This window comes from Rana temporaria, chromosome 7 (genome assembly GCF_905171775.1).
Source record: "Rana temporaria chromosome 7, aRanTem1.1, whole genome shotgun sequence".
Taxonomy (NCBI): Eukaryota; Metazoa; Chordata; class Amphibia; order Anura; family Ranidae; genus Rana; species Rana temporaria.
The window spans coordinates 30,605,148-30,626,510 of NC_053495.1; the positions used below are offsets into that span (position 1 = coordinate 30,605,148).

Sequence of the window (21,363 nt, forward strand, 5' to 3'; positions counted from 1 at the left end):
AATTGGAGGAAATGTTCTAAATGAATTACATCACAGTAACTGTACTATATGAAAAGGGAAAGCTAAAGCAGGTTTTACATTGTTCTCCTTTGGCATCAAATGATATTGGCACAGAATTCTTCTGAAGTATGGCAAGGGCAAGTATACCGTCCCTAGTGGAGAACTGCTTGGCTCTCAGTGGAGTTCCTGAACTCCCCAGCAGTTTGCATATGGCAGTGTGAACTGCCGTGTGAGTAGTGTGCGATGTGGGAACCCACAGTGGATTCGCAGGGTTCCCGAATCGCAGCAGTTTGAACCGAGCCTTGGTGGGAGCAGTCAGGTGACATTTGTAGGCTGTATGCTTTGAGGCTTGGTTCACACTGGTGCGCTTCGGGAACCCTGCGAATCCACTGCGGGTTCCCACATCGCACCCGACTCGCACGGCAGTTCACACTGCCATATGCGAACTGCTGGGGAGTGTCATACAATGGTAATGACACCCCCATGTGAATTGTGAACTTTTTTTTGTGAACTCCAGGCTAGTGCATGAGATATGTAGATATGTCACTCGAAGCAAGGGGGCGGAAAAGACTTCAGTTTTTCTCTGCAAGTCTTTTTATTTTCACTGAACAATAAAAAGAGGATTGCTCAGAGCTGGGTTAACTCTGTGTGGCGAGACTGGGCACAGATTATAGGAAATCTTATTCTCTACATTGTGACATCAAAAATATAAAATAAAAATGTTGGGTTTACATCCACTTTAAAGTATATGTTTGGGCGGCCAACAAACACAAAACTATGTGTTTTTTCAGCTCTTTAGCGCCACCATTTGGGCAACTTCTGCTAATGTTGTGTCATATTAAATTGTTGGTAGATCACCAGCCACAGGATGGACTGTGGGTGTCTATAGTAGCGCAGTGCCACGTCCTAAAAATATTGGTACAGCAAATGTTAAGATACAAAGAAATGGACTTTGTAGGAACCAATTATAAAAATACAAATAGGTTTATTAACTGCTTGCCGACCAGCCGCCGCAGTAATACGGCGGCAGGTCGGCTTGGCTGCGTGAGATCACGTAGCTATACGTCATCTCGCGAATTAGCCAATAGGGGCATGTGTGCCCCGCCAGAGGCGCGCGTGCGCCCCCCGCTCGCCCCTGGTCCCGACGCGCGTGCCCGGCAGGCGCGATCACCGCCGGGCACCCGCGAACGCTCGTTACAGACACACAGCTCCCGGTCCTGTCAGGGGGAGAAATGCTGATTTTCTGTTTATACAATGTATGAACAGCGATCAGTCATTTCCCCAAGTCAGTCCCACCCCCCCCCCCCCTTCAGTTAGAACACACCTAGGGAACGTAATTAACCCCTTCCTCGTCCCCTAGTGTTAACCCTTTCCCTGCCAGTGGCATTTTTATAGTAATCAATGCATTTTTATAGCACTGATCGCTATAAAAATGCCAATGGTCCCAAAAATATGTCAAAAGTGTCCGAAGTGTCCGCCATAAGACCGCAGTACCGATAAAAATCGCTGATCGCCGCCATAACTAGTAAAAAAAAAATATTAATAAAAATGCCATAAAACTATCCCCTATTTTGTAGACGCTATGGCCCAGATTCTCAAAGGGCTTACGACGGCGCAACGCCATGTACGCCGTCGTAAGTCCTAATCTGGGCCGTCGTATCTATGCGACTGATTCTTAGAATCAGTTACGCATAGATATCCATTAGATCCGACAGGCGTAAGGCTCTTACGCTGTTGGATCTTAAATGCAATTTTTTTTTGTCCGCTAGGTGTCGCCTCCGTCGTTTTCCCCTGTCGAGTATGCAAATTAGCTAGATATGCGAATTCCCGAACGTACGCGCGGCCGACGCAGTGAATTTACGACGTTTACGTTAGGTTTTTCCGGCGTAAAGTTGCCCCTGCTATATGAGGGGCAACCAATGTTAAGTATGGCCGTCGTTCCCGCGTCGAAATTTATAAATTTACGTCGTTTGCGTAAGTCGTCCGTGAATGGGGCTGGACGCCATTTACGCTCACGTCGAAACCAATGACGTCCTTGCGACGTCATTTGGAGCAATGCACCCTGGGATATTTTTCGGACGGCGCATGCGCAGTACGTTCGGCGCGGGAACGCGCTTAATTTAAATACTACACGCCCCCTACCCGCCTAATTTGAATTAGGCGGGCTTGCGCCGGGTGATTTACGCTACCCCGCCGCAACTTTACACGCAAGTGCTTTGTGAATAAAGCACTTGCCTGTAAAACTTGCAGCGGCGTAACGTAAATGAGATACGTTACGCCCGCCGACATTTACGCCGATCTTCGAGAATCTGCCCCTTAAACTTTTGCTAAATCCAATCAATAAACGCTTATTGCCATTTTTTTTACGAAAAATATGTAGAAGAATACGTATCGGCCTAAACTGAGGACATTTTTTTTTTATATGTATATATTTTTGGGGGATATTTATTATAGCAAAAAGTAAAAAATATTGTGTTTTTTTCAAAATTGTCGCTCTATTTTTGTTTATAGCACAAAAACTAAAAACCGCAGAGGTGATCAAATACCACCAAAAGAAAGCTCTATTTGTGGGGGAAAAAGGACGCCAATTTTGTTTGGGAACCACGTCGCACGACCGCGCAATTGTCAGTTAAAGCGACGCAGTGCTGAATCACAAAAAGTGGCCCGGTCATTGATCAGCAATATGGTCCGGGGCTGAAGTGGTTAACATATAACCCATGAGGGTTTGTTAAAAAAATAAAAGAAAAACTGTACAAAAAGTGACATTTTTAAAGAAAAATACAGAGGCGACTGCAGTAACCATAGATTAATCCAATAAGAGTCCAAAAGAGGTCATCACATCTCATAGGGGACGGGTATGTGGACACTATAAAGCACTTTAATGACATAAAAGAATAATAATCTCTATGGATAGCTGACGCATCGTCTGCCTCGCAGTTGACATTGTGAATAGAGTGTTTCTTAGTAACATGTTGTTGTTTGCTATAAGTATTAATGTGTGATGACCATAATAAAGACAAAGGTTCCACCAACGGGAAAGTAAGTGGGAACATACGGTGGTTTAGCTGGCAGCGTTTGTCCTGTACTATGCTGTACGTCATCATAGAACTTAAAAATCTTTTATTTACTAAGATCCTCAAACAAAGGTGAACCTTTCATCCAATCAAGGCACAGTCCACGTATTATTCATGACACATGTGGGGCCAGATTCAGGTACAAATGCGGCGGCATAACGTATCGTCTATACGTTACACCGCCGCAAGTTTTCAACGCAAGTGCCTGATTCACCGAGCACTTGCGTGTAAACTTACGGCGGCGGCGTCCGACGCAAGCCCGCCTAATTCAAATGGGGCGTGTGCCATTTAAATTAGGCGCGCTCCCGCGCCGGACGTACTGCGCATGCTCCATTTTGAAATTCCCGCCGTGCTTTGCGCGAAGTGACGTCATTTTTTTGAATGGCGACGTGCGTAACGTACTTTCGTATTCCCGGACGTCTTACGCAAAAAAAAAAAATATTTAAATTTGACGGCCAAAGCAGGCTTAACTTTGCGACGGGAAAAAATTACTAGCGACGACGTAACGAACGCGAAAACCGTCGTGGATCGCCGTAAAAGCTCATTTGCATACCCGACGCAGGAAAACGACACAAAGTCCACCCAGCGGCGGCTGAGGTATTGCATCCTAAGATCCGACGGTGTAAGAGCCTTACACCTGTCGGATCTTAGGGCTATCTATGCGGAACTGATTCTATGAATCAGCCGCATAATAGATACACTCAGAGATACGACGGCGTATCTCGTCTGTGAATCTGGCCCGTGGAGTTTTAGTGGTCTGAGTCTCTTAAAGGCCTACTATATATTATATTATAAAATTGTATTTTCCTGTTTTAATTCCTTGTATTATGAAAATGTAAAATAAAAGGGTACGTCAACAAAAACTGCAGTAGAGAGAAAACAGGCATCACATGAGCAACCAGCCCCCGAAGAAGCATCTCTTGTATAGAAGATAATTTCTATATCAGTTTCTTTGCTATTTAGCAGAATTCAAAACAAACCCATGATATGTGTATACATGATCTCCTCGCTCCTGTTTGGTGCATCGTCCTCCTTCATCTAAGATCCCCCTTCATCCTTCTCCATCAAATGTGCTGCTTGGTGATAGAGGAAGATATAGAGCTACTGAACAGAGCAGTGGAGGAGTGAAGGGAAGGTCATCAGCAGAGAAGTGTGCGGGTGCAGTGATGGTAAATGGGTAACTTTGCAGGTACGCTGGCTGTTAGTGGAGAAGTGTGCGGGTGCAGTGACTGTCAGTACAGGTGTGCGGGTGCAGTGACTGTCAGTACAGGTGTGTGGGTGCAGTGACTGTCAGTACAGGTGTGTGGGTGCAATGGCTGTCAGTAGATGCGTGCAGGTGCAGTGGCTGTCAGTGCAGGTGTGTGGATGCAGTGTCTGTCAGTTGACGTGTGTGGGTTAAGCGGTTGTCAGTACAGGTGTGTGGGTGTAGTTACTGTCAGTACAGGTGTGTGGGTGCAGTGGCTGTCAGTGCAGGTGTGTGGGTGCAGTGGCTGTCAGTGCAGATGTGTGGATGCAGTGTCTGTCAGTTGACGTGTGTGGATGAAGCGGTTGTCAGTACAGGTGTGTGGCTGCAGTTACTGTCAGTATAGGTGTGTGGATGCAGTGACTGTCAGTACAGGTGTTTGGAAGCAATGACTGTCAGTAGACGTGTGCAGGTGCAGTGACTGTCAGTACAGGTGTGTGGGTGCAGTGGCTGTCAGTGCAGGTGTGTGGGTGCAGTGGCTGTCAGTGCAGGTGTGTGGGTGCAGTGGCTGTCAGTGCAGGTATGTGGGTGCAGTGGCTGTCAGTGCAGGTGTGTGGATGCAGTGACTGTCAGTACAGGTGTGTGGGTGCAGTGACTGTCAGTAAAGGTGTGTGGGTGCAGTGGCTGTCAGTACAGGTGTGTGGGTGCAGTGGCTGTCAGTAAAGGTGTGTGGGTGCAGTGGCTGTCAGTACAGGTGTGTGGGTGCAGTGGCTGTCAGTACAGGTGTGAGAGTATGTGTACAATGGCTGCCCCTGGAGGTAAGGTAAGTGGATGTAGTGGTGATTAGTGGAGGTGCAGTGGCAGTTAGTTGAGAAATGTGCCCGTGTAGTGGTGGTAACTAGAGAAGTGTAATAGAAGTAAATGAGATTTATGGGTGTAATGAATTGCCAGAGAATGTAAATCTGTGTTTATTTACCTACAGGTCCCGTGCCACAGGGTTTCCATTACACAATATCATCCTGGGCTCCCAGAAGTGATGCCAACTTTTGCCATTATTAGAGCTTTGAATAGAATATGATATAGCTCGCTCCCCTGCCATTTTTTACAGGCTTACCCTGTAACTAATTTCTTTTTCACAGTAATAATTGACATGGATAATGAATACATGATTTGCTATGGAGGAGAGAACTGACACCTTGTGATTGTGATTAGGAAAATATGATCCAGCGAAACAAATAAAAATGTCAAAGCTTAAAAACAAAAACTGAAAAAAATAGCTTCCGTTAAATATAATATAAGAGAAACTATTGTTGAACCAGGTCCAGGATATCCTAAGGAAGGTTTATCTCAGCACCTTTCTGTACTATGCTGGCACAATTAAAAAATAAAATACAGCAGCATGGAGTTCACAATGTATCTTAATATAGACAATACATGTATACATAATATACAATGTGCATTTGCTTTACATGAAGGAAAACCTATAATCCCCACTAAAGGTCACCATTACAAGTAAAAGAAATTCTGACTTATTACTGTAACAAATGACTCCAGTTTTGAGGTTTTGCCAGTAAGCGATTCCAAGGAAAACTCATCAGATTTGTGTCAAGTACCGCCACCGCAAAATGCTTTACAACTGCCGCGATTATTACCTGCAGCACGTCATTATCTGGGTCCTTGGCTGCCACTTTGTAAATGACTGTGGAAACAGCAGTGTTCTCCGCTATATACAGCTCCGCGTCTAATGGGAAAAAAGTTCACATCGATTATTTACTCTACTGCTGAAGATTTTCTAAAGTTAAACTGAGTGTAACGGAATGGCCCGTGATACCCAGAGACGTTTGAAGGATGCAGGGTACTCCTGTGCCAGCTTCACTAATGACTCCTGGGTCTAAGTTCATCCTATGTCCGATAGGGGCATAGGATGACTGAGAAATGATATCATGAATTACATGAGATGGGACAATAATGATAATTCATGTATTGCAGGATATCGTGGGATATTACAGGTATTTAATTCAGACTCCAACAGGTCAATAGCAGAGTGACTCATTCATGTGGGGACACACATACTGTTGAGGTGTTAATTGAGTCTGGCTCAATTAAGATATTTCATTGTGCTATGCTAACTAGCCCTGTATTGTGTGAAAGTTCTATTGATGCATTGCTAATATGTGTTGTGCGTTAACACACTCTAAAAGTCATGTCTGGCATGTCAGCTATAGTAATTGATTCATGTAGATTCGGTGCCAGAATGTCTGTCTGGGATGTGGATTGAGGGGGACTCGTTAAGCACCCATTGTGTGATGTTTTGAGTGGAGTGTTTCATTGTCCCTGTGATTACTGCAGCATGCTTTCTAACTGTATAAAAAGCTGAGAGTTTACTAGTCGGACCTGAACCGGTGAACAGGAATGCACCAGACCCCTAGCTGGAAACTGCCGCGGCACATATGTGAACCTGGCCTAAAAGGCAAACTTTATGGGCAGACAGGTTTCTTTTATTGCAGAAGAGGCAATAAAATAAACTTACCTGCCTGCTAGCAGTCTTCTGTAGAATGTACACTGAGCTAAACATGCACAGGTCGGATTACTCTTTACATTCTCAGCAAAGTACCTGTGTGCGGGGATAAATGAACTCCTTCACATGAACAGCAGTTACATTATCCAATGCCAGCCAGTTAAGACAGTCAAAGACCTGGCACCTGTATAAAAGCATAGCTCCCAACTGTCCCTGATTTCGAGGGACTGTCCCTGATTTGGAGCAATGTCCCTCTGTCCCTCATTCTCCTCATTTGTCCCTCATTTTGGTCTCATCTATATAGATGTATATAAAATGCACTTTTTATCTATCAACATAGTTTTCCAGTTCGAAACCTTTCTAAATTGCTGCATTTGTAAATTCCAAAAGCCAATATAAAGGAATAGTAGTGGTAAAAAAAGCACATGTGGGTTCAACCAATCTTGTACAATTCTCCTTTAAGAGGGCGTGGAAAGGAGTGTGTCCTATGCCTGCATGCTTTTGCTGATAGGTGTCCCTCATTCCCATCTCAAAGAGTTGAGAGGTATGTAAAAGTTGGGGAGAAGATGCCTGCACTACCAAGGGAGTGGGACCCCTAGGCTTTGGAACGTCGGAGCAGAGGTAAGTGGACTTTAGTTCGGCTTTAAAACTTTATAACACTGTATGTGTTTTTCTCTCCACAATAGACAAGGGTGAGAGATAGGCACAGTGCCATCTGTAACAAGCTTGTAAAAAAATAAAAAATTCATCCACAAGCTATATTGCTAATGCCACCATTATGACTGCAAACCAATATAGAGCCACACAGTGATAGAGTAACATGCAAACCTTCAATGCAAAATTTTTAGGTTCACTCAACTGCCCCTGCACTCCTTCTGCTCCCTTGTGAAATGGAAGGAGGTCTGTGTAAGGTCCACATCAGCACTAGATTGACAAAATGCCAGGCCCAAACTAGAAAAATATAGAAAGACATGCCTCATCAAAATCGGCCTAAAGAGTCCAAGATACTTTTAACTGTTGATAAAAATTCCATATAAGACCACCCAACTTGTTTCGGGTGCAATGTCACTCCCTCTTCATCAGTGCAACAAGAATGAAGGCGGATTGGTGTTGCCCCAAAACATGTTGGCTGTTTTATAGGCATTTCTAATTACTTTTTTTTAACAACATTCCAAGGACGTTTTTACAGCCACTTTTTTTTGCCTTTTTTACCGCTTAAAAATGCCTGTCCATGTTTTTTTTTTAGCTGGAGCTCAAAAACGCAGCGGTAGCGTTTTTTTTGAGTTTTTGAGCGTTTTTGAGTGTTTAACGTCTGGCGTTTTTACAGCTCTATGCTGGAGCACATTGGTGAGGTCAGGCACTGGTGTTGGATGAGAAGGCCTGACTTGGAGTCTCTGGTCTAATTCATCCCACAGTTGTTCTATCGGGTGGAGGTCAGTACTCTGTGTAGGCCAGTCAAGTTCCTCCACCCCAAACTTGCTCATCCATGTCTTTATGGACCTTGCTTTGTGCACTGGTCCAAATCATTTGGTGGAGGGGGGATTATGGTATGGGGTTGTTTTTCAGGGGTTGGGCTTGGCCCCTTAGTTCCAGTGAAGGGAACTCTTAAGGCGTCGTGCTTCCAACTCTGTGGGAACAGTTTGGGATGGCCCCTTTCTGTTCCAACATGACTGCACACCAGTGCATAAAGCAAGGTCCATAAAGATATGGACGAGTGAGTTTGGGGTGGAGGAACTTGACTGGCCTGCACCTCAACCCGATAGAACACCTTTGGAATGAATTAGAGCGGAGACTGCGAGACAGGCCTTCTCGTCCAACATTATTGACTGACCTCACAAATGCACTTCTGAAAGAATGGTCAAACATTCCCATAGACACACTCCTAAACCTTGTGGACAGCCTTCACAGAAGAGTTGAAGATGTTATAGCTGCAAAGGGTGGGCCAATTCAATATTGAACCCTACGGACTAAGACTGGGATTAAAGTTTATGTGCGTGTAATAGGCAGGTGTCTCAATACGTTTGACAATATAGGGCCAGATTCAGAGAGAGATACGACGGTGTATCTCCTGATACACCGTTGTATCTCAGAGTTAGGCCGGTCGTATCTTTGCGACTGATTCATAGAATCAGTTACACATAGATATGCCTAAGATCCGACAGGTGTAACCGTGTTACACCGTTGGATCTTAACTGCAATTTAAAAATGGCCGCTGGGGGCGTTCTCGCTGATTTACGCAGAGAATATGTAAATCAGCGAGATACGCCAATTCACGAACATACGCGGGCCCGACGCAGTGTTTTTACGATGTTTAGGTAAGGGTTTTCCCGGCGCATAGTTACCCCTGCTTCTATGAGGTGCAGCCAATGTTAAGTATGGCCGTCGTTCCCGCAACGAAATTTGAATTTTTTACGTTGTTTGCGTAAGTCGTTCGCAAATACGGTCGGACGTCATTTACGTAAGCTTCGAAACCAATGACGTCGTTGCGACATCATTTGGAGCAATGCACGCTGGGAAAATTTCCGGACGGAGCATGCGCTATTCGATCGGCGCGGGGATGCGCCTGATTTGAATAGCACACTCCCCCTAGCCGCGGAATTTGAATTCCGCCGGAGGAATTACGATCCGCCGCCGCAAGTTTGGAGGTAAGTGTTTTGTGAATTACCCACTTGCCTCTAAAACTTGCGGCGGCGGATCTTAAATCAGATAGATTACGCGGATCTAAAGATCCGCTGATCTATCTGAATCTGGCCCTTCGTGTATATCCAAGTTATACCATTGTGCTCCCACAAACAGCTGAAAAAATTCATCCCTGTATTACCTTGTCTGGCCAGTGTTCCGGTAAAGAGTGGAGCCTTGTTAACATGGGTAATTTCGATAACAATGGACTGTGTGGCCGTTGTTTTTTTGCTGTCCTCCACCAGGATTTGCAGAGTATACAGTGGCACCGCTTCAAAGTTCAGCTTGGGTGTATTTGTTGTTATCAACTAGATAGAAGGATTAAGCGATAGATGAGTCAAAGCCAAATTATGTAGATTATTATAATTAATATAACGCATGTCCCTTCATATATAATGTCATCCTGTATACTCTACATAACTAGATCTCCCTTGGATAGCCATTCAGCTCGAATTTAATTCCTTTAAATCAGGTCATACTATAATGTTTCGAAATGGGACCTAAAGGGAAAATATAGTTATTGCTCTATCAGGTTTATTCAATATGACAGTGCAAAGAGCAACTATAATGTGCAAAGTGCATTGACCCACAGCAGCCTTTCACAAATAATCTCATAGTCTAGCCAGAGAAGTGAAAGTCGCCCCCAAGAAAGAATGGAGGAGAGACATCTGTCCATTGTCTGTAGTGCTGCAACCCTTCTGTTTCCTGCACAACTTACCAGTTTACACCTTTCTTCTTTCTTCTTATTAAAGCTAAGTACACACCAGTGTTGCCAACCTACCAGATTGAAATTTACTGACACGACACCCAAAATTTATTTGCACAGCCAAGTTTTTACTGGCATTTCCAAAAGTTACAAAACTAAAATTTTAAGTACACATTTCAGTATTTAGAATACAAATAGGTACAACATGCAATTAGAAATGTGATTTAAGGTAGATATTAAGCCAAAAAACATAATTCTTATTTTATTTTTGATATAGTAATTAAGTAGCTCAGGGACAGGACTCAGGAGGGCAAGAAATTAGAATGGGCGGCGCACACACCCATGAAATTGACTCTCACAGTGACACTGATAGCAGTGTGCAGCAGCAAAGATCACCCTCCTGAGTGACAGTTTCTCACCACACCAGGTGGTCCCTCCACTCCAAACAGCACTAACAGTCCTGCTTCTGGCTTGCCTCGCTCCCCTCCCTTAGGCCTCGTACACACGACCGAGTTTCTCTGCAAAAACCAGCAAGAAACTTGCTGGGAGATTTTTTTTGCAGAGGAAACCGGTCGTGTGTACATTTTCGTCGAGGAAACTGTCGAGAAACTTGACGAGCATGTTCTCTATTTACTTGACGGTAATGGAGAAAATTGGCTTGTCGAGTTTCTCGACAGCCTAACAAGGAACTCGATGAGGAAAACGATGTGTTTCGCCCGTCGAGTTTCTCGGGCGTGTGTACGAGGCCTGAGGCCGCTCCACTCGGCTCCCTTGTACCATGACATTACACGACACTCTCATGCATCACCTCCACCAGTCCCATCCGCTGCTGGCACCGGCTGAACACACTGTAGCAGGCACTCGAATGGTCTCAGTAGGACCCGAACTGCTCATTCGAATTTCCGAGCCGAGAGTCACAGCCATATTTTTTACTGGCAACTTTTTCCTCTTACTGGCATTTACTGGCAGGAGAAAAGTGCCCATTTTTTACTGGCTGCCCGTAAAAATACTGACGATTGGAAACACTGGTACACACGATGAGAATATCGGACGAACGATCGTCAATTTTTTATGCATGCTAGTCTCATATCAAAGACGAGGGGGTTACTAAAGATATGAACATTTTTGTACAACAGAATACAAATTCTTGAGTACATAGCCACGTTACAGCGTAGAATTGGTAGTGATGTAATGCCCTAAATAACCCCAAGAATAAGTATAAAAAGCAAGGCACCAAGAAAAAAGATTGTTTTTTAGTTGGGCTGTGCTATCAATAGTATCTGCTCCTGATTAAGTAAAATACATTTTATGAAAACGCAATGAGATAAAGTCTTTTCACCCATTGGTGTGAAAATTGTTCTATGGCCAACCAGGTGGAAGTAAGAGTGAGCCAAACTAAACTCTCTAATCATGTGATATGATTTTTGCATAAACAAGGATATACAGTACTGTGATAAATTGAGAAATGCTGTAATTATATGAAATCAGCCATTATTATTTTTTTATTTGTGTAAATATACTGGTATTTTTAATCTTATGGAAGTCGTTATATCAATGGAGATGAGCCTCTAAAAAAAAAGTCCCATAGTCATCAGTGGCTTCTTTTGTGTATGTATATAGCGATGTTGGTACATCACCTTACAGTTCCAGATACTTTGGTTACGCTTGTGGTCAGTTTATTCCTACAATGGAAGTTGCTCAAAATCCTCCTCTGTAACAGATCTCCTATTTAAAATTGTTTGAATTAAAGTGGAGTTCCACCCTAAAAACAAACTTTCTATGAACAGCTTGCCTGTAATGTAAAAAAAAAAAAAATCTTAACTTTTTTTTTTTTTTACTCACTTCTATATGGCTGTTACTAGGCAGATTTCGTAATCTGCCTAGTTCCTAGTCCAAGGTGGTAGAACTTCCTGTCCTAGTACTCATTTGCCAGGAGTCTCTGGGCATTACTGTGCCTAAAAATCCCAGCATGCACCTCTCTCGGAAAATCCAGGAAGAAACATGAACTGGGCTTCATAATGCCCACAGCCATGATGGAAACGGCCACAAGATCCCTGAGATGATATCAGGTACGTTTTTGCAACTGTTTATGTACCGATCGTGCTTTATTAAAGCGGATGTGCCATGGGAAAAAAATATCAAAAGCCAGCAGCTTCAAATACTGCAGCTGCTGACTTTTAATATTAGGACACTTACCTGTCCAGGAGTCCAGCGCCGATCGCAGCAGAGGACGAGCGATCGCTCGTCTCTCTGCTGCTCCCCCCGCCATCCACGCTGAGGGAACCAGGAAGTGAAGCGATGCGGCTTCACTACCTGGTTCCCTACGGCGCATGCGCGAGTCGCGCCGCTCCCGCCGATTGGCTCCCGCTGTGTGCTGGGAGCCGAGTGTTCCTAGCACACAACGGGGGGGCGACGGGATGTGACGGAATGCCCGTCTTTTGCCCGTGAATGCCGAGCCGGAAGTGGGTGCAAATACCTGTCTTTAGACAGGTATCTGCACCCCCCTCCCCCTGAAAGGTGTCAAATGTGACACCGGAGGGGGAGAGGGTTCCGATCAGGGGGACTCCACTTTAGGGTGGAGAACCGCTTTAATATGTTTTAATGAACATTTATAATAATGTAATTGAGATTGCAAAAAAAAATAATTTATGCCCGAAACCCCCCGCTTTAAGCATTGTCTGCATCAGGACCCATCAGGTCCTAACAATGTTCCCTTTATCAGTGGGTGATATGAAATAAACGGGGCAGATGATTGGCTACTTTGGGCAGCGCAGACATCTTATTTTTCATTCAAAGGGTATACATTCCTAAAATCTGCATTAAAAAAAAAAAATCAAGTTTACTTTGATTATCTGCAGAATACAAGCTGCAGGGTAGGAGGATAAAATGAAAGTGTAGGGAGTCTTTTACAGTAATTAACTTATTAAAAGATCAATGATCGTGTTTTATGTGTAACCTGAGAAAGCTCTGAAGAGATGTATTGATTTGTTTTAATCACATTAGTCACTGACACTTAGTAGAAATTCTAAATCTTCCAAATCATTAAAATAAAGATTACTTCTTTAATCACTTCCAATGGATTAAAGTAGAACTCAAGACAAGACTTTGTTTTGTAGTTTTGGAGAGAATTCTGACCGTTTTTTTATTTTTTTATATATAGCTCTATATTATCTATTAACCCCTTTCCATACACAATATATATACTATTCCCCAGCAACCGCATACGAAAACAGTGTTCAAATCACACATGTGAAGTATCACCACGATCATTAGACCTTGATCCAGCTCCCAATTTGGTACTTCATAACCTTGGCTTGATCTGTGACTTTCCTTCTGCCTCCGATTCTGCTCCATGCCATTATTGAGTGCCTACTTGCCTTACATGGTGATGCAGCTGCCTGCTTCTATGCATAGTCCTGCTACACGCCTGCTAATATCATTTGTGAGCTCTGCCATCCTGAACTCCAGAGTTCCCCTTAACTTCTGCTGATTCTCCAGCTGACTCCTCGACTGACACTTCTGCTCGCATATTCCACTGGATATTCCAAGTTGGCATCTTCAATTCAGGGTTCTACAAACAACATCTTCCAGTACTCATGTTCCTCCTGTCTCCTTGCACCCTCTGTTTCACCTTCAGGGGTGCTCGGACAGAAGATACAAGAGAGGGTACCCTTGTCATCTCGATTTCCTATCAGGTACGTGACACCATCAATGACCTCTGGTCACAAAGGGTTTCTGTCCATGTTTTGAACCCTTATGCCCCATACACACGGTCGGATTTTCAGTCGGAAAAAACCTTGGATGTTTTTTCCAATGGAATTCCGCTGAAGCTTGGCTTGCATACACACGGTCACACAAAAGTTCCATCAAGAATGCGGTGACGTACAACACTACGACAAGCCGAGAAAAATGAAGTTCAATGCTTCCGAGCATGCGTCAAATTGTTTTTCGGAGCATTCGTCTGAATTTTGCGCGTCGGAATTGCTACAGGCGATCGGAATTTTTTTCATAGGAAAATTTGAGAACCAGCTCTCAAATTTTTGTTGGTGGAGATTCCGACAGGAAAAGTCCGATGGAGCCTACACATGGTCGGAATTTCCGACCAAAAGCTCACATTGGACTTTTCTTGTTGGAAAATCCGACCGTGTGTATGGGGCATAACTGAAGTAGATTGGAAACCTATGGAAGGAATACGGTGTCTGTGACCACACCATCATTTAGAGCCAAGATTGGCTTATGAGGAAGAATGGCTCCCAATTTTTTACCACTTTAGAAACTCTATAAGAATATTTTTTTCCCACAATTACACTGAGGTTGTGTTATGTGGTCAGTGTTCTTAAAAAGTTTCACCTTTCAAAACTTTGCCTTTCAAGAACCCCCCCCCCCCCCCCCCCCCCAGCATTAACAATATACCATACCTATGTGTTGTCAAAATCCAAACCATAAGTGTAATTACAATATATTTATACAGTATAGTACCTCCCAGTTATTTGCCTTAGGGATGATGATGAACGGGTGAACCACTGGATTTGAATTTACTATAAATGGAGCACCGACTATTCTGTCATGTTGAGCGGCTGTGGCATTCATCTTGGCAACCAATGTGCTCTGAGGGGCGTCTTCAGACAGGGTCACATTGCTGGGCAGAAACAAGGTTGGTGCCGCTGAAAGCACTAAAAAACAAAACAAAAAAAACACAGTCATAGTTATTTTTTTCTGGGAATTGTAAGAAATAATCATAAAATGTGTTTTACAACTCAGCTCCAACCAACACTTTTTTTTGTGTTTTTGTTTTTAAAGTTTGTCCTTCCACTGCCCCCCTTCCACCTCCCCATTCCTTTTGGGACAACCCTCAATCTTTAGATTTATTTTATAGATTAGAGAGATGGGTAAGAATTAGGGTTGTCCCAATACCACTTTTTTAAGACCGAGTACAAGTACCGATACTTTTTTTCAAGTACTCGCCGATACCGAATACCGATACTTCTTTTTAATCTCATGTGACAGCGGCACATTTGTCAGTAGTTTTTTTTTTTTAATCTTTAACAATTTGTTTTTATTTTTTTTTATTATAATGCTTTCTTTTTTTTAAGGGGGGGGGTGGACCGTGTCATTGTGTTTTTTATTTTCTACAATAATTTTTTTATTCTTTTGTTTTTTTATTCTTTATTTATTTTATTTATTTTTTCAGCCCTGTTTGGGGGGCTTTGGTGAGATATCAGGGGCCTCTGACATCTCCCCTTTGAGACAGGTAAAGGGACTAGGGACACATGTTCCCCAGTCCCTTTCTCAGCAGCATCAGCTGCGTTGAAAATGAAAGAAGAGAAGACAGCGTCTTTTCTTCATTCATAAACTGAAACATTGTAAACACAGGTTACAATGTTTCAGTTATGTGAATGGACAGAGTCAGTGATCACTGACTCTGACCATTCGGAGCAGTAAGGAGCCGGATTTACCGATCCTGACAATTCCAGGGGGTGGAGGAGGAGCACGGAAGGGGAGAGAAACACGGCGGGATACATGGAGGGATACACGGCGGGATACACGGAGGGATACACCCTGTGGTCGATTCCATCAGAAATTATGGGGCCCCTTACACAGCTTCAGGCATGGGCCCCCTGGAGCAGAGAACCCGGGGGGGAGTGCCGCCGCTAATTGAGAAAATTGAGCAGAGGGGGGGCATGAATTGGGAAGCGGGGGGTGCCACGAATTGGGGGGGTTGTCCTGTGGCCCCTTACAAAAAAATAAATAAATATATATATAAAAAAAGAGGGGTAGTCATCCGGGGCCCTGGAGACGTCTGGGCCCTGGGACCTCTGGGCCCTTTAATAAAAAGAAAAAAGAAATAAAAAAAATGATATATATTAAAAAAAAAAAATTAAAACATTTTTTTTATAAAAAAAAAAGGGGGGTTGCCATCGGGTGCCCTGGGGATCTCTGGGCCCCTGGGGACCTCTGGGCCCTTTACTAAAACAAAAAAAAAGGGGGGGTTGCCATCCGGGGCCCTGGTGACCTCCGGGCCCCTTACTAGAAAAAAAAAAGGGGGAGTTGGCATCCAGGCCCCTGTGGACCTCAGGGCCCCTTACAGGTGTACTGACTGTACAACCCTGATGGTGGCCCTGCCTGTGGTCAGGGAAGCTTAACAGATGGCGAGGAACAACTATTTCTACAATGGTGAAACAGGCAGGCAGAACAACCTCTGCAGGGTAACAGTGAAGCGTCTGGAACGCTCTGGTGAAAGGGAAGATCTTCCAGGGTGGTCAAACTCACAATAGGGGATCCAAACCAGCCAAAACCAGAAGGTAGGACATACAGAAAGAAATCTCCAATGGTGTAATACTGTATATTTCCTTTATTGAATAAAGCCAAAAAACTATTTACATTTGATTAAAGGCAATAAAGCCTGGATAAAAAAACGTTGCTGGTGTTCTATCGAATAGTGCCCTCCATTAGGAAGTGCCCGCGCATGCGCAGTATGGAGGGCCACTCCAGCTGAGTAGTAAAACTACTGTGCCTGGTCCCCAGGCGCAACAAGCAGTTAACCCAGTGTTTCTCAACTCCAGTCCTCAAGGCGCACCAACAGGTCATGTTTTAGGGCTTTCCATTATTTTGCACAGGTGATTTGATCAGTTTCACTGCCTTAGTAATTCCCACAGCCGTTTCATATAAGGAAAATCCTGAAAACATGACCTGTTGGGGCGCCTTGAGGACTGGAGTTGAGAAACACTGAGTTAACCAACTGCAAGGGAGGAAGTTTTTTCAGTTTTCATAGGTGTGTCACATAGGTTGAGATATAGACAAATGTCCACTGGGTGTTAATGTGGAAATACACTTCATCTAAGCACCACAACCCAAAAATGAAATGTAATTCATTTTTATTATTCAAAGCAAACTCCCCCATCCATCCATGTCTCCATGCTTTATTTTGTTGAGAAGTCACTTTAAAAAAAAAACACCTTACTTCCTGGAATCCATCTGCCCTTAGCTCAGGCATGCAAGCAGAAGAGGGTGTGCTTAGCTGAGAAAGCTCCTCCTCCCTTGCTGAAGACTTCTGAGATGTATGACATCATTTGCCTAGGCATAGGATACAGAAAGTACCGTATTTATCGGCGTATACCGCACACTTTTTTCCCCTTAAAATCAGGGGGAAATCGTGGGTGCGCGATATACGCCGATCCCCTCTGTCTCTCCGAGAGCCGAGTGTACTGCGCACTCGGCCACGCTCGGCTCCGCCCGCAGCCACGCGAGAGGAGCCGAGAGAAGCCGAACACACAGGAAATCCGTCTCCTCTCGGCTCGCGCCAAAATCGAACACTGGACACGCTCACCTGGATGGAGGCCGCAGACTGACACGCTGGACGGACACGGACACCTGGATAGGCGGCCGCAGACGGACACCTCGCAAGGAAGCCGCAGACGGACACCCACAAGGCCGCAGACGGACGCCGGACAAGGCCGCCGATGGACGCAGGGCAAAAATGTAAGTTTTCTTTTTTTTTTCTTTTTTACCTTGCTAAGCTAGGGGTGCAAGTTATACGCCGGGGCGCGGTATACCCCGATAAATACGGTAACTGAAGAAATGTTAAATAAAGAATTTAAAACAAGCAAATTATGATATACGTTCTCATCCATTTACTATTGCTTGCAGCATAAAGATTAGAAATAGTCAATGTTGATTGAGAGAGTGAAGTTCCACTTAAATGATTTTTATTTGGTGTATTGGAACCATTTATAATTGGGGAAATCAAAATGTTGCCACCAGGGCCGCCATCGGGAATTATGGGGCCCCTTACACAGCTTCAGGCATGGGCCCCCTGGAGCAGAGAACCGGGAGGAAATTGAGAAGCGGGTGCCACGAATTGAGAAGCGGGGGGGGGGGCCTTTACAAAAAAAAAGAAGAAATAAAGAAAAATATAAATATATATAAAAAATGCGGGGTAGCCATCTGGGGCCCTGGGGACCTCTGGGCCCTATATATATATATATATATATATATATATATATATATATACACAAATTATTATTATTTTTTATAAAAAGAAATTACAAAAAAAGGGGGGTTGCCATCCGGGACCTCTGGGCCCTTTAATAATAATTAAAAAAAAAGAAACCTCTGGGCCCTTTAATAAAAAATAAATAAAAACAAATATATATATAAAAAAAAGGGAGTTTCCATCCGGGCCCTGGGGACCTCTAGACCCTTTAATTATATATATATATATATATATATATATATATATATATATATATATATATATATATAAAAAAAATATAAATAAAAGGGGACCTCCGGACCCCTAAAAAAATATATATAAATTGACCCTTTAATAAAAAAGAAAAATATATTAAAAATATATATATATATTTTTATAAAAAAAAAAAAAGGGGGGGGGGGGGTTGCCATCCGGGGCCCTGGGGACTTCTGGACCTCTAAAAAAAATAAATAATTGGCCCTTTAATAAAAAATAAAATAAAAATATATTACATTTTTTTTTATATATATAAAAATAAAATAAAAAAAGGGGGGGTTACCATCTGGGGCCCTGTGGGCTTCCGGACCCCTAACAGGTGTACTGGCTGTACCCCCCTGATGGCGGCCCTGGTTGCCACCTCCGAAATATCCTTTTCTATAGATAAAATCTTGCAGCAACAACAACATGAAAAAGGAGTTCATAAAAGTAGAGCGTTTTTCTAACTCTCCTGCACTCACCTTGAATGCTGCTGAGTAATAATGTCACCCGGAGCAGCGACATCCCGAGAATGTCGTCCAGCAGAGCTTGCACCCGGAACACACAATGCAAGTGATCTGATTATCACACGGCAATTAATAGACTGTTATATAAGTGGGGCACACCTCCGTCAATTAAACTCTTTATAGCAAGAGCTTTGCCTTGGATGAAGTCACAATCAATACAAACAAAATAAAAAACTTTGGAAAGTCTTACTAAACATCTATGGCTGCTGATCTGTGACTGAGGCTGAGCAAACATTGACATCTACAAACTGTGACTCAATCTGTGCGGGAAAAAAATCAAGATAAATCTATGGGGGGGGGGGGGGGCTGCCATTGTTAACTTGTTTTAAATGTGCACTCTGGGGTGTCTTCTTTTATTTACAGAACTTAAATGATTAGTCATAAAAGAAGTACAGTGGAACATTGGATTAGGAGCATAATCCGTTCCAGGAGAATGCTTGTAATCCAAAGCACTCGCATATCAAAGCGAGTTTCCCCATAGAAGTCAATGGAAACAAACATAATCCGTTCCGCATTGACTTCTATGGCATGCAATACCGCATGTGGATAGAGGTGAGGGCGCCAGAGAGCCTTGGAAATACTCGGGGACAGCACGGCTGATCTTGGAAACCTTTGGAAAGGCTCTGAAACACTTGGGAATGGAGTACTTCTGAGTGTTTGCGAGTATTTCCGAACGGCTCCGACGCACCTCTGGCCAAATGCGGTACTACACACCACATTAGCTTGAATTCTGCTCATTTTGTGAGAAAACACTCGCAAACCGAGTCAGGATTTTTGTTTTAAAGTTGCTCGTGTTACAAAACGCTTGTTAACCACGTTATTCGTAAAACAAGGTTCCACTGTATGTTTTTTTTTGTTTTGGTAGAATCATACTTATCTAGGTGGATGCTGCATTTGCCCCCTGCCGGCTCTAACACTGAGAACTCAGCGATCAAACACCACGATTTCTCGGTTCTCAGGGATCCCTGTGCAGAGAGCTGGTGACTGTCAGTCACCGCTGTCTGCTCTGCCCCCCCCCCCCACGTGCTCACTAACGCACCAGGCTGTGGAGGGGGTGGGAGCGGCCGTCTTAGGCTCTCAATGGTTCACTGTGTGGCTGAGCCGGGCATGTGGGCGGATCCTGACTTCACTGTCACGGCCATGCCCAAGCCTGGACCAGCTCTGTGACATCAGCTGACAGCGGGGTTCAGCCTGCTGTCTGCTAAAAATGGGACACTCGGAACGGTTCGGAGCCGTTCAGAAATACTTAGAATCACTCTGAAACACTTGGAAATACTCAGTTTCCGAGTCTTTCTGAGGGTTTGCAAGTTCAGCCGCGTTGTCTGTGAGTGTTTACGAGTCTCTCCGGCGCCTCCCCACCTCTGGCCACATGCGGTATTGCATGCAATAGAAGTCAATGCGGAACAAATTATCTTAATTTCCATTGACTTCTATGGAGAAAGTCGCTTTGATATGCCTTGGATTACAAGCATTCTGGAACGGATTATGCTCGTAATTCAAGGTTCCACTGTATAGCATCCCTGCATGCCAAATATGTTGAGTATGCCAAATTCCTTATTCTTTTATTTGTTTCTTATATGTCAAACCATTGTTCACACTAATGTGCAGTGAGCTGTAGGTATAATAATTATTAGCAAAGGTTCCTCTGTGTTAAAAAAAAGATTGAGAAATGCTGGTTTACACAGTCCAGAAATTTGGTTTTTACTGCCACCTGCTGTTTATTTTTTATAATGCAATCCCAGGTCAATGTAGGATAATATCACGGTAAGTGTGAATAAATTCTGTCTCCTAAGAGATAATAAAATTCAGTGAAGAAAAATGTAAAGTAAATTATTGCTAAGTCCTCATTCACACGGGCGTACATAAGTGTACACCCATGTGAGGGCCATGTGTTGCCTGCACGGGATGCACAGGTGTTCCATGCATCTGCGTGCAAACAGTGCCATTCATGTCAATTGGGAATCTGCCCACATAGACACGTCATTAATTCACAGGAATCTGGGAATGAGAGAACTACAAGTCCCGTCCTCCACCGCGACAGACGGCTTGTAGGTAAAAGTGGTAGTACAAGGTTTACAACCACTATAACGGTTTTAAAAAACAGATGTTGTTTTGTTTTATTCAAAATTGTCAGGTTTTTTTTTGTTTACAGCGCAAAAAGTAAAAACTGCAGAGGTGATCAAATACCACCAAAAGAAAGGTCTATTTGTGGGGGGGAAAAAGCACATACATTTTATTTGGGTACAATGTCGCACAACCGCGCAATTGTCAGTTAACGTAATGCAGTGCATCAAAGTAATCCCTCTATGGCCAGTCCCTACTCTACTCTACACTACACTCTACTAAACACAGGCCTTATAAAGTGGTCTTCCGATTTCTGGGTGTTTCTCTGTTGTCCTGGTTTCAATGTAGGAAACAGAACACAGTGTTCACTGTCATTACAATTCAG

At 43.6% G+C, this 21,363-nt stretch overlaps 1 protein-coding gene across 1 annotated transcript in view; it reads right to left on the reverse strand.

Moving 5' to 3' along the window:
- The window catches only part of LOC120945194 (cadherin-related family member 3-like), an 84,755-nt gene extending 65,776 nt beyond the window's left edge, over nucleotides 1-18,979 (reverse strand). The window contains exons 1-4 of the mRNA XM_040359169.1: nucleotides 18,870-18,979; nucleotides 14,640-14,833; nucleotides 9,597-9,762; nucleotides 5,910-5,998 (exon numbers count right to left, since the gene is read on the reverse strand). Coding sequence (XP_040215103.1) covers nucleotides 5,910-5,998; nucleotides 9,597-9,762; nucleotides 14,640-14,833; nucleotides 18,870-18,912 — 492 coding nt within the window. The 5' untranslated portion in view covers nucleotides 18,913-18,979. The remainder of the gene's footprint in view (nucleotides 1-5,909; nucleotides 5,999-9,596; nucleotides 9,763-14,639; nucleotides 14,834-18,869) is intronic.
- Nucleotides 18,980-21,363: the final 2,384 nt, after the last annotated feature.